The 16,273-nt window shown below is 40.1% G+C and overlaps 1 protein-coding gene across 1 annotated transcript in view; it reads left to right on the top strand.

Annotated features, from left to right (window-relative positions):
• Positions 1-302: 302 nt before the first annotated feature.
• Positions 303-16,273, top strand: part of dcaf5 (ddb1 and cul4 associated factor 5) — a 72,962-nt gene continuing 56,991 nt past the window's right edge. Inside the window, exons 1-2 of the mRNA XM_063051888.1 lie at positions 303-842; positions 12,064-12,207. Of these exons, the coding sequence (XP_062907958.1) occupies positions 599-842; positions 12,064-12,207 (388 nt within the window). The 5' untranslated portion in view covers positions 303-598. The remainder of the gene's footprint in view (positions 843-12,063; positions 12,208-16,273) is intronic.

Below are 16,273 nucleotides of genomic sequence, written 5' to 3' on the forward strand. Positions count from 1 at the left end.
CTGTCTGGGAACAAATGACAGCAGGGATGGCAATGTATGAGAGATGGGTTGTATGAGAGATGGGTTATGGACAAAAAAAAGCAAATGGTGGTTCAATGGAGATGTAAATAACATGAGAAGTGTTTGAGCAACAGCAAAAAGCAACATAACTAATTCACTTCTTTTTAAAAAAAGTGTAATTTAAAAAATATATAATAAAACACAAGTTATTTACAAGATGCATGTGATCTGTCTTACACTTCCTTACGGCTTGGGTCCCACCCCCAAAAGTTGACATTTCTGACTGCACAGAAGCAGGCGGCGTTATTTATGGGAGTAGTGATCAGTTTGCTCGGGAAAGGTTTTGTTCTGTCGTGGTAGGGGTGTAATGCGAGCCCCCTGGCAACAGTTTTGATTGTAGCTGTGATTTTACATAAGTGTCGAAGCAAAGGGCATCATCTACTTCCAGTTCAGAGGGGTGAGGAGCGGCTGGTCAGCAAGGAAGGGGAGGAGGAGGAGGAGGCGGCGGCGGCGGCGTGTGGTGTTGATGTCGGGCCGGGACTGTCGTTAATCGTCTGGAGGGAACCGAGCCGATGAAGGGGAGTGGCGGTGGCAGTGAATGAGCGGAGCTGGAGGCGGCGCGATGCGGGAGCTCGGCCGCTGTCAGCCGGGACCCGGGCCGGGACCGCTCTTGCGGTTCCTGGGCCACCGGGAGCTGAGCGGCGACCGTTTCCTCAAGGAAGGCTTCCAGCGCCAGCGGCTGTCGGGCTGTAGAAACCTCTTCAAGAAGGACCTGCTCGGCCACTTCGGCTGCGTCAACGCCATCGAGTTCAGCGGCGGCGCTGGCGAGCTGCTGGTGTCCGGTAAGAAGTGGGGGGCCGTGGGCCGGGAGAGGCCGGTGCTGGGTAGGGGGACAGAGTCGCACAGCCGCCTATTTACACAGACGCGCCCTGTTGTTATGGATACACACCCCTCCAGCACCTCCACTCCCCTCACTTTTACAGCTGGGGGATGGGGCCGCCTGCCTTCCCCTACGCCTCGGTCACCAGAAATCGAGGCCGTGGTCTGAGAAGCGCTGCAGGCCGCACCCCAGCCTCCCACACTTTGCTGTCACCCTTTCCCGTTCCTGGAGTGGTTGCACTTTTGTTTCCTTAAAATTCCAGATGTTAATCTCCCACTTTATGTTCGGTCCTGGCAGAGGCTGCCGAAAATGGCATTTGTTGGTGGCATTCTGTTTTTTAAATTCATTGCTGCTGGGATATCTATTTTACATTCATTGCTGCTGGGTAACACGGAAAGGGAAAGGATTCATTGTACGATATTACAATGTTTGCCAGTAGCCCCGAGATGTTCAGTGCAAATATCAACTTACTTTTGAATGTCACAGGGCTAAGGTGGGAGCATAATTGGACAGAATTTGATATTGAACCACATAAGGGTGGGTGGTCAACAGCTTGATGTAGGAGGTGCTTGATAGGAGCATTCAAATCGGGAAAGAGTTAGAGCACATAGAGGTTAGTAGAGATAAATCCAGCACCAAGATAAAGACACATCCGTAATGATGGAGCATTAAAACTGAGGATGTTCAACTAATGAACAGATCTTGAGAAATAACGGGGATGAGTAATGAAAGGCTGATGTTACAAAAATCTACTGGATGAACTCTGCGTCAAGCATCAGGATTGTTTTTCTCCCACAGATGCTGCTCGACTTTCTGAGATCCTCCAGCAGATTGTTTGTTGCTTCAGATTCCATCATCAGTAGTCTCTTGTGTCTCCAAAGACTGGAGTTGTTGCACCAGCTGATGTTCAAAATGCAGAGACTATGAAATAATTCTCAAAAATAAAATTAGCCATTGTTAAGCCAATTTAGATCAGCAAGCATTTAAAAATGATGGCAAAGGTGTGAGTAACAACGAGGGGATCAGAGCTTTGCGAAAGAACTCATGGTTCACCTGGTAACAAATTGCTAATGTAATCTAATTCTCTCAAAGGGGACTTTAATGTGGCATTTCATAACCATGTTTTTTTTACAAGGTACAGTAGATCTGAATGGTAAACCAGAACAGTATATCTATTCAGACAGGACTTGATCATCAGATATTTCCAATCTATATCGTCATTCAACCAATGTTTTTTAATTGTGCATGTAGCTTTCACATGTAGGAAAATGATTCAGATACCTCACTTGTTTGTATTCTTAAATGAATTTGACATTAGGCCTGATGGGGAGTTAGAAGGGCAGATAACTGTAACTTAGTAAAAGAAGGTAGTTTTAGAGAAGGGTAGAGTGGCAGAATCAGAATCAGGTTTATTGTCACTTAAATGAGTTGTTTTGTAACAGGAGTACAGTGCAAGACATAAAAACCTTACAAAAAAGTTACAATAAAAATGTGCAAAAGAGGAATAGCGAGGTCATAGTGTTCGTGCGTTCAGAGTTCTAAGTAAATTTATAATCCAAGTATATGTATGTCACCATGTCCAACCTTGAGATTCATTTTCTTGTGGACATACTCAATAAATCCATAATAGAATTAATGAAAGACTGCACCGACTTGTGCATTCAACCAGTGTGCAAAAGATGACAAACTCTGCAAATAAAAAAAGAAATAATAATAATAAATAAATAAGCAGTAAATGTCAAGAGTATGAGATGAAGTGTCCTTGAAATGAGTCCATAGGTTGTGGCAACACACACAAAATGCTGGAGGAACTCAGCAGGCCAGACAGTATCTCTGGAAACGTGTAAACAGTCAACATTTTGGGCTGAGACCCTTCATCAGGACCTGAAGAAGGGTCTCAGCCCAAAACTTGGACTGTTTACTGTTTTCCATAGATGCTGCCTGGCCTGCTGAGATGCTCCAGCATTTTGTTTGTACTGCCTGGATTTCCAAAATCCGCAGACTTTCTCTTGTTTGCCATAGGTTATGGGACCATTTCAATGATTGGGCAAGAGAAGTTGAGTGAAGTTATCGCCTTTGGTTCGAGAGTCTGATGGTTGAGTGGTAATAACTGTTCCTGAACTTGGTGGTGTAAGTCCTGAGGCTCCTGTACTTTCTTCCTGATGGCAGCAGTGAGAAGAGAACATTTCCCGGGTGATGGGGCTTCTTGATGGTGAATGCTGCTTTCCTGCGTGTAGATGTGGTCAGTAGTGGAGAGAGCTTTACCCGTGGTGGACTGGGCCATATTCACTACTTTTTGTAGGACTTGCTATTCAAGGGCTTTGGTGTTTCCATACTAGGCTATGATGCAGCACATATAGTCTGCAGCACACAGATCTACAGAAGTTTTTCACAAACTCCTTAGGAAGTGGAAGCCTTGCTGTTCTTTCTTTGTAATCGCACTTGCATGCTGGGCCCAGGACAGGTCCTCTAAAATGATAACACCAGGGAATTTAAAGTTGTTGACTTTCTCCAGTTCTTACCCTCCGATCAGAACTGGCTCAGGGACCTCTGGTTTTCTCCTCCTGAAGTCAATAATTAGGTCCTTTTGGGAATCTGAAGAGGAGAAGAAGATATTCCTAAAATTTAAGTGTGGCTCTTCAGGCTTCTATACCTCCTTAATGATTGTAATGAGAAGAGCGCATGCCTCAGATGGTGAGGGTCCTTAATGATGAATGGTTTCTTCTTGAGACGCTACTTTTCGAAGATGTCCTCAATGGCGATGATTCTTATACCCGTGATGGGGCTGACTGAGTCTACAACCCCTGCAGCCTTATTTGATCCTGTGCATTGAAGCCTGTACAGGAGGCAGTGATGCGATCAGTCACAGTGTTCTCCACAGTACAGTCAGAATGCTCTGTGATACAGGTGGAGGGATTTAAGGAGTGAATTTCCTCGCTTTTTATCTTGGCAGTTGGGCATGGCTTCCAAGATGCAGCAATTAAAATCAGAGATGCTCAAGAAGCTGTATTTGGAAAGGAACAGATATCTCTGATTCATAAGGATGAAGAAGCTTACAAACATAAAGGGTTACTTGTCTATTCAGTTAGATCACAATTGAATTGCAAAGCAACTTCTGATTTTCGTTCATATCCTTTGATATCACTAATCCAACAAAACCTAAGTCAATTTCAAAATTTCAATTGCCTAGTTGTTCACTAATTTTTAAAAAAATATTTATTGATGTTTGGTGAAGTCAGTACTTATTGTTAATTTCTAATTGCCTTTGAGTTGGTTACAATCAGTCATTATATTAAACCACTCAGTCCTTGAGATAAAAATGCTCCCACTGTGTTAAGAAGTCAAGAATTTTAGAACTTTGATCTAGATGTGGAAGTGAATCAATCGGAAGTGGTGGAATTCCAATGTGCTGCCATCTTTGCCATTCCTAGTGGTGGAAGCCATGGATTTGGGAGATATTATTACAGACACTTGGACAGGTACATGGATAAGATAGGTTTTAATGGATATGAGCCAACACTGGCCAAAGCAGGGGATTCCAACCTAGGGTGTATGGACCTCTTGCTTCATGGTATTGGTCCATGGCATAAAAATGGTTGGGAACCCCTGGGATTAGCTTGGTCAGCATGGGTGAGTTGGGCCAAAGGGCCTGTTTCCATGCTATATTACTTTACCGTATGACTAAATATTGGCAAGTTGTTGCAGTATGGCTTGTGTGTGGTCTCCATCCTCAGCCACAGTATACCAATGGTGAAAAGAATAAATATTTATAGTAATGGATATGGTGCTGGTCAAGCAGATTGCTTTACTTATGGTGCGGTAGTTTGAAGCTCTGTGGAAATAGTTTATCATAATTCTTTACAATATTGAAAGTGCTTTAGAGTTCATGGTGAGCCAATCTTAAAGTACATATCTGACACTGCCTCAATATTTATGTGGCTGGGCCAGTAATAGGGTAATAGCTGTTGATGTGGGACCTAAGGCCTGAGAGAGTAGTAGTGAGAAGAGAGCATGGTCTGGACCGTGAGCATCCTTGATGCTGGATGCTGCTTTCTTGTGGCAGCGCTTCATGTAAATGCAAATGCAGATATTGCATGATTGATGATTTCAGCAGGTAAGATGAGGCAAGGGCCAGAATTGAACCAAGTTTTTTGAAGATGCATACAAGTGATTTTGCTGATGGCATGAATGTGTTCCAAAGCTAGTCTTGGTTCAAATGTTCACTTCCCTCTTCATTGTGTTGTATTTAGTGGATTGGTACTATCCTTTCTCCCCATTGCAAGTGCTTTAGTTGTAGTGGTGGTATATTCTTTGAATAATTAGTTGAAACTCAAAAATGCTTTATCTTTCACGTGTAATCTGATATTCAATTCTAGTGCATCAGCACATTGTTTAATCTTTCCACTCCTCTAATCTTTCTAGACTGTGTTTGAGGTTAAGTATTAAATGAGCAAAACTTTCCTCCAATTAAATACCTGGAGGACCAAACTAATTATATTCAACCCAATTAAGAATTCTTTTCCATAGCCACTGACTTATTTCTCTTGCTGGCAACTGTCCAAAACTGAACAGGGCCATCCCAATCTCTTCTTTGAACCTCCTTGATTACCCTCTTTTATGATGCTTCTTTAAAAACTTCAGCTAGAATTAAAAAATTTGTTGTAATATTTCCTATTTGGCACAATGCTAAACGATGCTGGAAAATGTTCCTGTACATAATCTTAACATTGAAAAGCAAAGTACTGTATGTGCTGGAAATCTGAACTAGAATAGAAAATGCTGCAAATATGCAACAGATCAGACAGCAATGAGGTGAAACTATTTGAGTTTCATCCACTCCAAGTTATGCTGAGGCCTCTTTCTCTGAACTTGGCTGTTCAATATAGATTGTTGTTGAGTCCCTTCGACTCAGCAGAACTATCTAATACTTCATCTCCATTCAATTAAAATTAATCAGGGCCAACATGAAAGGAATGTGAGACATGGCTTCCAGAGATCTAAATTAAATACTGTTTTAAAATCATCTTTACTGTGTGTCTGACACCAGAAGTAGGTCAAGGGCAAGACTGTAGTTGAGGCTCTTCCAAGTCTGGCTTACTTTTTCTCCCTTATACCCTTAGGATGCTCTCTCTTTTCCTGCACAATTATTACATGATTGTGAACTTTTAAACACTAAGTTAGCAATTGCATCAGAGGCAAATCAGCGTACCACTTTTGATAAATATAGCCTGCCAAGGAGGAATGAAAGGAAAGAAGTCCAGTTTGGTGAGCCATTGGGGATGTGGCAAGAATGGCATGCACTAACGTGTTGATAGATCTACTAATGATACTGAAAAGTTATCTTGTACAGTAATTAGTTTTACATAACTTTCTGTTCGTACCTTTTAACCATGGAAGATATTCTTTATTTTGAAAGCATAATTTACAACTGGAATTAAGCTCGATGTAAAAAATGTATGGGATTAAAACAACATGCTGGAAGTTGTCTTATAGTGGCAGCAGATTAGATATTATTAATACATATTTTTAGGTGTTTAGGATATTTCTGAACATGGATTTAATTCTATTCCTCAGTTCTATAATTAGCACATTGTTTAGCGAGTGATGTGATTATTATGGCAATTGATTTGAAGATATAATTTTTGTCTAAAAGAAGAGCTATCTGTCAGCCACAGGCGAAATTATAATCTCCCCAGTTATTAATATAGATGAATGACTGACAGATTTGAAGAATTTATTATTCTATACCATCTTTGCATTTTCTGTATGATGAATCAAATTTACATTAACAGTTTTAGCTTTTTTGTTTCCGGATGTATGCATGGCTTGTCATTTTAAAACCTCTTTTAGGAATGTTTGACATTATAGATTATCTACATTGAAACTCCATTACTCTGACATGCTGAGCACTTTGGTGCTGGAATGGTGGATTTTCTGGACTGTTAGATATTACTGCAATTAATGTACAACAGACTTTTGTTACACAGTGGTATAATAAATTCTCCAGTGATCAGTCCAGGAACCAGGGCCTCTGACATTAATTTGAGTGCGAGAAGCTTCAGAATTTCCAAACGCTTGAATAGCAATTTTGTATGGAGATTTACTGTATATATTAATGTCCATATGTCTAATTCATTGCAAGATCATTTTTGGTGTCTGATGACTGCGTTTCAATAATTGTGTGTCAGAATATTTTCTTTTTTTAATCTATTCTCAACTCTCTCTATTAGACCATAAGACATAGGAGCAGAATTGGACCATTCATACCAGTGAGTCTGCTCTGCCAGTCCATCGTGACTGATTTATTATCCCTCTCAACCCCATTCTCCTGCCTTTTCCCTGTAATCTTTACTAATCAAGAACCTATCAACTTCCACAGCTGTCTGTAGCAAAGAATTCCTTTATTCTAAGGCTGTGCCCTCTGGTGCTAAACTCTACCACCATAGGAAACATCCTGTCCACATCCACTCTATCTAGATCTTTCAATATTCAATAGGCTTCAAAGAGATGCCCCCTCACCCCCAATTCTGTTAAACTCCAGCGAGTACTGGCTCAGAGCCATTAAACAATCCTCATACATTAACCCTTCTATTGTCAGAATCATTCTGGTGACGCTCCTCTGGACCCTCACTGATGCTAGTAAAACTGCTTGCCAATGCTTTATAAAGCCTCAGCATTACACCCTTGCTTTTATATTCTAGTCATTTCAAAATGAATGCTAACATTGCATTTGCTTTCCCTAAAACCAACTCAACCTGCAAGTTAACCTTTAGGTTAGCGACTCCAGCATGAGGACTCCAAATCCCTTTGCACCCTTGATTTCTGAATTTTCTCTCTATTTTGAAAATAGTCTGTGCCTTTGTTTCTTCTACCAAAGTGCATGACCATACACTTCCCAACACTATATTCCATCTTCCACTTCATTGCCTATTCTCCCAATCTGTCCAAGTCCTTCTGCAGACTCCCTGTTTCCTCAACATTACCTGTCCCTCCACCTATTTTCATATCATCTGCAAATTTGGCCACAAAGCCATCAATTCCATCATCCAAATCATTGACATATAATTTGAAAAGAAGCAGTCCCAACACCAACCCCTGCGAAACACCAATTGTCACTGGCAGCCAACCATAAAAGGCCCCCTTTGTTCACGCTCATTGCCTCCTGTCAGTTAGCCAATCTTCTATTCATTTTAGTATCTTTCCTGTAAGACTCTTGTTTAGCAGCCTCATATAAGGCACCTTGTCAAATGCCTTCTGTAAATTCAAGTAATATTGGAAATACATTCGACGTTTCAGGCCGAGACCCTTCGTCAGGACTTCGTCTCGGCCTGAAACGTCGACTGTACCTCTTCCTAGAGACGCTGCCTGGCCTGTTGCGTTCACCAGCAACTTTGATGTGTGTTGCTTGAATTTCCAGCATCTGCAGAATTCCTGTTGTTTGGAAATACATTCTCCTGTTTGTAACCTTACAAGATCTCTCATTTTTACTTTTCTCTATTAAACTTAAGAGCCGGGAGTGTTGAGCATTTATCGGGATCATCCTTGTTGCTTGGTCCCTCTCTAACTCTAAAGGCATTTGTATCTGATACTGTTCTTGTCAGTTTATTCTGCAGCCTATCATTTTTATGACATGCACCAGATAAGGCCTAACTCGTAAAGACATATTGCTTTTTCATACTTGTGCACAATGCCTCTGGTCTCACTTCACCAATAATTAATATGTTCCCTAAAGTGACCGCTTTTCTAGGTTTTGCGCCATCTATAAACTTTGAAACTTAAAACTTGATTTGTATGTTGTATTTTTTTAAATGAAGAAGTACGAGCTCTAACCTCTGGTACACTTCCCTCTGATCTGGGAAAGTTACATTTTATCATTGCTGCCTGCTTTATAATCTTTTTGTCAAATTTATGTACGTGCTGCAATTGTTTACAGCTATCAGTTATGTTATAACATACTTTGCACATTCATATATTACAAATGCCACCATCTTCCATGTTCTGTTGTTTTATGATAGAGCTCCCTAATTTTTGCTAGGCAATGTTTGCCTTTAACAAATCATGTCTTAATCTCAGGGTTTCCTAAGGGCTATTTTTGTTCTATTTATTTTCTGCTCCTTGGACAGATAGTTCTGCAAATACAGGCTTCCCCAGGTATTGAATAGTTTCTGTTTTTACAGATGTCCTTAAGCAGATTTTGTCTATGTCAGAAAATACATGAAAATCACTCTATGGAAACCATTCCTCCATAGTATTGTAATGAACATCATTAATAACACTTAACTAATAAGAAAGGAAGAATTTAGTTTTGCCATTCATAGGAATGAAGGTTTGTATGTACATCAAACTTCTGAATATAATAGTATAAGAGCTCACTTTTACCTATAGATGTCTACAGTTTGGATGTTCATAAGCTGGGGATAGCCTTTGTTAGGATCAACCAGTACATTTCTGAATGAAGATTTACCATATGCAGACATCCCACCCTGCAAAAACTCATTTCAGGGAGGTAGCACCACCATTTCACCATTTCAGAGAGGTAGCACCCCCGCCCCACGCAACCCCATATCTCCCCCCACCCCGCCATGGTCGACCTCCAAGGGTGTATGTAGTACTTTGTATAGTGATTTTGTCTAATCTTTAAACCAAGTTGGGTAGATGCAGAAAATGTGACTTAAAATATGTACTTATTATATATTATCATGTTTATTCTATTACAACTTTAAGCAAGGCTACAGGGGGTTTGGCCTCATCATATAGGACATCAATAGCATAGCTCCTTAGCAACCAGCTAGCTAGTTTAAATAAGGTTAGCTACACTAATGAACGAATGACACCTGTTAAACTCACCTCAACATGTCTTTTACATTTTAACCCACCATGGACAATAGAAAAGTCACTGTTGCAAACAGTGCAGCGAGCAACACTGTCATTATTTTTGTGGTTGACTGGAAAGCCCGCCCACAGAGAAAACTGTTAGGTCTACTTAGTAGGGGTCCCCAACCTTTTTTGCACTGCGGACCGGTTTAATATTGACAATATTCTTGCAGACCATCCGACGGGGGAGGGTGGTGTTAATCACAACCGGAATATAGGTGACAAGTCAACTATAAGTCACTTATAAGTGGCTAATACACTCAATTTTGTTTCTAAAAGGGTTTATCTAACGAATTTAATATTAAACACACAGCACATATTTTCCTTGCATGAATATAGTGATAAGTCAATTATAAGTCAATAGCATCATAACATTTTAAGTAATGTTTGGATATTAAACACACAACGCATATTTTCCTCGTATGAACATATAAAATCATTGCAACACCAATATCGCTGAATCAGTGGGAGCCCTGGGCTTGTTTCCCAGCAACAAGACGGTCCCATCGAGGGGTGATGGGAGACAGCAATACTCGAACGGGGTTCCTTATGTCCAGTCTATTCCGCAATTTAGTTTTCGTTGCATTCATTGCAGAAAACCCCACTTCGCAGAGATATGATGTTGGAAATGGAAGCAACGTTTTCAGTGCTTCTGTGGCTATCTCAGGATATTCAGCCTTGACTTTGATCCAGAATGCCGGCAAAGATGTTATGTCAAACATACTTTTCAGCCCACCGTCATGTGCAAGCTCAAGGAGTTGATCTTCTTCCCGTGCTGACATGGATGACGTGCGGGTAATGACCTGGCGTGCGTTCAAGTTCAACAGTGCCTGACAGGAAATGAGGAAAGGTGCAGCTGACTCATATCGTTTCATATCACCAAATCGTATTGTTTCCTCGCGGCCTGGTGGTTGGGGACCATTCTTAGCATGAAGAGAGACCAATCAGGATACTTGCTCTCCCTCTCCCTCTCCCTCTCTCTCCCCCTCTCAAAAAAAATCAATTTCCGGGATATTGTATATAATTTCTGGGCATCAGGGAGCCACTATCAATATGTGGGAGACCCCCGGAACTTCCGGGAGAGGTGGGATGTCTGCATTTGTAATGTTATCATTTTATGGCAAAACTCCCATATCCAGCCCCAGTTAAGAACATCTACTAACTCCTCCTTTTGATTTCAGTGAAAATTTTTTTGTATAGGAGCAGTTTGTTTGATTCAGTGCTGCTAGTTGCTACAGTGATTGTTTTCCAAGCTAAGTACATTCTGGACTGGGCTTGCATTACCTAGTATCAGCTTATATAGCATGATGACAAAAGGTTGTAGCTTCAATACCTTACAGTGACATGAATTGGGTATTCATACTCTTGTTTCCATTTGTCTCTCCAAATATTTTGCTTTGAAGCATTTCATAGTTAAACCTGATAGAATATGGCTTAGAAGGTAGTGCTGATTTATTTAGTGCAAGCAGAGGAAGAAATGCAACCAAACCCTGCAAATTCATCCACTAAATCCTTCATTACATATTACAAAATGACTAACAATTAATTCTAAACTCATACGCTAACTTGCTTGACTAAAGAAAACCATAATAACCAAATCTAGCACTTGAAAGTAACACCAACTATTAAAAAAATCTTCAACTTGACCAAATTGTCAGTAATTAAATTTTCTGTGGCATTGGAATGGGTCTGTAGAATAGTTGTAATGAACAGATTGCTGTGTCCTTTATTCCATGATCCTGTGATGTACAGGTATCACCTCATTAATGACCAATAAGTGCAGACCATTGCTGGGGGCTGGCAGCAGCTGCTTCATATGATTAGATGCTGTGATCTCTTTATCTCCTATGTGATATCATGGAAGCTGCTGTCTCCCCTTCTCCTTTATTTTGCTGCACAGTTCTTCCCAGGCTGTGGATTTCTCTTTGGCAATAAACTCAACATTGATCACTGGCATTTAAGGTCGCTAACATGGCAGACCTCTGGCCTGAGAAGAAATGTACAGCCAAAGACAGGAGATGCAACAATTTACAACAAATCCAATGTAGTAGTGAAAGGGATTGTGGGATCTGTGCGATCTGACAGCACATGGAGCAGGCACTGCCATTCCCTAGCAAAGGCCTGCACTCACAGGGTAATTGCAAAAGTGCCAATGTTGAGTTCTGATATTTATTCGTAAACTTTTGACTTTGCTTAAGATTTCATTCTAACCTTCCTTTCTATTTACTTTGTATAAACAACCTTAACTATTTAAAGTGAATTGTAAAATTGTATGACTGAAGAGTAATTTGCAATATTGTTTATAACAGGTGGAGATGATCGCCGTGTATTGTTGTGGCACGTTGATAAAGCTATTCATTCAAAAGCTAAGCCTACTCAATTGAAAGGTGAACATCTATCCAACATTTTCTGCTTGGCATTTGACAGCACAAATACCCATCTATTTTCTGGAGGTAAGAAACCATATGGGCAACATATCAATCTATCACTTAAACAATGATTTATTTGAACATTAAGCAAAATCACATGGGTTTCTAAAATATTACAATTTATGTGCACTTTAAATATGAGCTTGGTTTGCATATTAAGAAATTAAAGTTGTGGATATATAGTGTTCATTTTTGATTACTTCTAAATGTTGTGCTTAATATGTTTAAAATAATTCTTGGGCTTATTTAACAAGAATAAGCCTATCTGCATTTTTCTACTAGATACAGTTTAATGAAATGTTTTTTTTAAATTCTTATCAATGAGGGAAGCTAACTTGTTGAACAAAACATCTGATTGCCTTGTGTACAAAATAATACGCTAACCAGACAGCACCATGAGCAAACTGTAGTTTTGAGTAAATTTTGAACAACCACTGAGTAGAAATATGGGACCTAATCCTTAACTCACTATGGTTCTACTGCAGAGCTAGCATTTGATCACATATATATAATTGAGAACTCAAGACTAATTCCATACATGAACCACATTTCTACAGGAAATGGATTCCTCTGGTTTGCAGTATTGTGCAAAAGTCTTAGAATCATATATATCGCTAGGGTGTCTAAGACTTTTGCACAACTGTAGTAATTTTATTTATTGTACTGTATTGCAGCTGCAAAAAAATAATTTCATGATGTACGTGAATGATGATAAACCTAATTCTGATATGGGTTTGTATTGTGGACTGAGAGTGGGAAGGGGTCTGGGTGAGGTGAATCATGGTTGGGAAAAGGGAACAGAATGAGAAGCAGCAGAGAGACATTTTGTAATGACCAGTTGTTCAGAATCAAATCATCTTCCCTGGTATCTCAGGGATGGGTATGCCTTAACCGTGCCAACCCCCATCACCCTGTCCACCTGCCCCATACCTCTCCCACAGCACTCCACCCTCGCCATTCCCAACATCCTTTGTTCCCGCCAGATTTACAAACTCACTCTTACACATTGAGAAATACAGTATATATAGCTAGGGTACCTAAGATGTTTGCACAGTACTGTAATTTCAGATTGGTATGCAATGAATCAATAGTTGAAGCCTTTCAGTAATGGAAGTAAATTGTGCATAAATTAGCGGAGGCATTGTGTAGTACAGCATAGTTTCTTTAATCAATATTATTAGTGTAATGTGTGATAGACTTGTTAACTTTGTGTAAATTTGGCAATGAAACTGAAAATGTTTGTCAAGCAATTATTTTAATGTAGTCTTTCCTTTTTCTGAATTTATTGCCTTTATTAGATAAGTTTCTTAAAACAAAGTACTTTAACATTTTTAAGAAGTTAAAAATGCACACCTGACAAGCTCAGTTTGAACGCCTTTGAACCTCAGTTTGAAGGTTGGAGGCTACCCAGACGGAATATGAAGTGTTGCTCCTCCAGTCTGAGAGTGGCCTCATCATGGCAGTAGAGGAGGCCGTGAACCAGCATGTCAAAATGGGAGTGAGGGTTAGAATTAAAATAGTTGGTCATGGGGAAATATTTCTTGCTGTGGATGGATTGAAGGTGCTCGACAAAGTGGTCCCCCGGTCTTACGTCAGGTCTCACCAATATGGAGGAGGCTGCATCAGAAGTACCAGGTGACCCCAACAGATTTGCAGGTGAGGTGTTTCCTCATCTGGAAGGACTGTTTGAGGCCTTGAATGGTGGATAGCACTTCTTTTGATTGTGGGGTTAATTGCCAAGATAGAGATTAGTGGGGAGGGACGAATGAACAAGGTACTCATGGGGAGAGCAATCATTGCAGAGAGTGGGAGGGAGGTAAAGATCTGCTTGGTAGTAGGATTCCACTGAAGATAGACAATGTGGAGAATGATGTGCTAGATGAGGAGGCACATGGATGTTTGGAAAATGGAAGAGATGTGGGTGAGGGCAATGTCAGTGGTGGAGGAAGGGAGCCCTAGTTCTTTGAAGAGGAAGGACATCTCTGATGTTCTGGAAAGGAAAGCCTCATCCTGAGAACAGATGCAACAGTGAAAAAGGAACTGAGAAAAGGGAATGGCATTTTTTTACTGGTGACAGGGTGGGAAAAAGTATGTTCAAGATAGCTGTGAGAGTTGGTAGGTTTGTAAAAGATATTAGTATACCATTTCTGAAACCGCTCTCACTTTTCTCAATCAATCTCTGTCTCTCTGTCTCTATCTCTCTTCTCCCCCCCCCCCCCCCCGGCAATCTCTAGGAACAAACTGTAGTTTGTCTGTGCCAATGTTCTGATTGGATTATACGTAAAGTCATTATCATGTGACTGCATGACACTTTACATAACATTACACGTTAAAAAACTTGAATGGCTTTGTCTAGATCTTCATTTCTTGGAAAGATTTGGGCACTTGATTGTTGTTTATGAAACTTTTTGAGGAAACTGTCTGGTATGGAGGGGCTATTGCACAGGACCAAAAGAAGCTGCAGAAGGTTGTAAATCTAGTCAGCTCCATCTTGGACACTAGCCGACAAAGTACCCAGGACATCTTTAGGAAGCGGTGTCTCAGAAAGGCAGCGTCCATTATTAAAGACCTCCAGCACCCAGGGCATGCCCTTTTCTCACTGTTCTCATCAGGTAGGAGATACAGAAGCCTAAAGGCACACACTCAGCGATTCAGGAACAGCTTCTTCCCCTCTGCCATCCGATTCCTAAATAGACTTTGAAGCTTTGGGAGATTTCCTGGTGGTGGCTGATGGAGTAACAGCAATCTGCTGTTGCTCCAACTTTAATTGTCTTACTATTTCCAACCTGCCTTGAAACTTCTTTTTTAAGTGTGATATTCTTTCATTATGGCTACAAGGGGTGCCAGAGGTAAAAAGGATGATCTCCCTGCTTCTTTGGATTCTATAATGGATTTACTGTAAAGTCATACACGAGAAGCCTCTAAGAAGTTTCAACAATTCAGCTCTGAACTTAAACAAATATATGGTAAATTGGATTCTATTCAACAAACTCTTAATGAACACGATAAACGTATAAAAAAATAATGAAGCAATTTTGTCGTTTCTGGAAATGGAAGTGGATGAATTGCAAAAGCTTTGTGAAAAGCAATCGAAGTCTGACGAAAAGTTAAGACAGAAGATTATCAACCTAGAAAATAGAAGTAGAAGAAACAACCTATGGGTTCTGGGTCTCGAAGAATTAATCGAAGGTAATCATCCTGTGGAATTTTTTGCAAACTTTTTGCAAGAATTATTTCTGGAAATTTTGGCATCTTTGCCTATGATTGATCGAGTTCACAGGTCTCCCTTGTTTAGACCTCCTGAGAAAGATAGACCAAGATCAGTATTAATCTGTTTTCATGAATTTAAAACAAAGGAACTGTTAATTCGCGAATCTCATTGAAGAGGCATGATTGACTATAATGGTTGTAAGATTAGAATTGTCGAAGATTACTCACCTGAGGTTATGCAGGAACGTGCTAAATTCAAAGAAGTTATGTCCGAGCTTTTTAACAAGGGTTTCAAGCCTTCCCTTTGCTACCCAGCTCGACTTAGAATCACACTTAAAAATGGTTCTTTCGAATGGTTTCGTTTGACTGTTGAAGCACAAAGGTTTTTAAAATCCGAAGGCTAGCTGATTAGTTTGTCCTTGCATGAAGACACAAGATTAAATGAGAAACTTTTAATTCGCAAATCCCGTCGAAGGGGCATGATTGGTTCTAGAGTGGAATATTAAGATTCTCGAAGATTATTCCATTGAGGTTACGCAGGAACATGCTAAGTTTAAACAAGCTTTGTTGGAATTTTTTTAGCAAGGGTTTTAACCCATCCCTTGGCTACCCAGTTTGACTGAGAATCTCATTAAAGATGGATCCTTCAAATGGTTTTGTTTGAATGCTGAAGCACAAAGATTTTTAAAATTTTAAGGCTAACTGCTTAGTCTGTTTTTTCATGAAGATATAAGATTAAATGTTTAATTCTTTATGAATAATTGTATCTTTTACTTTTGGTAAACCTTTGTAACCAATTTCTTTCTGTATTTTTAATACCGTATTTTTGATATACGAGAATTGAATTTCTTGTTTGGATACTGTTTAGTCTAGGTTGGAA

Source organism: Mobula hypostoma, chromosome 1 (assembly GCF_963921235.1).
Source record: "Mobula hypostoma chromosome 1, sMobHyp1.1, whole genome shotgun sequence".
In the NCBI taxonomy this organism is placed as follows: Eukaryota; Metazoa; Chordata; class Chondrichthyes; order Myliobatiformes; family Myliobatidae; genus Mobula; species Mobula hypostoma.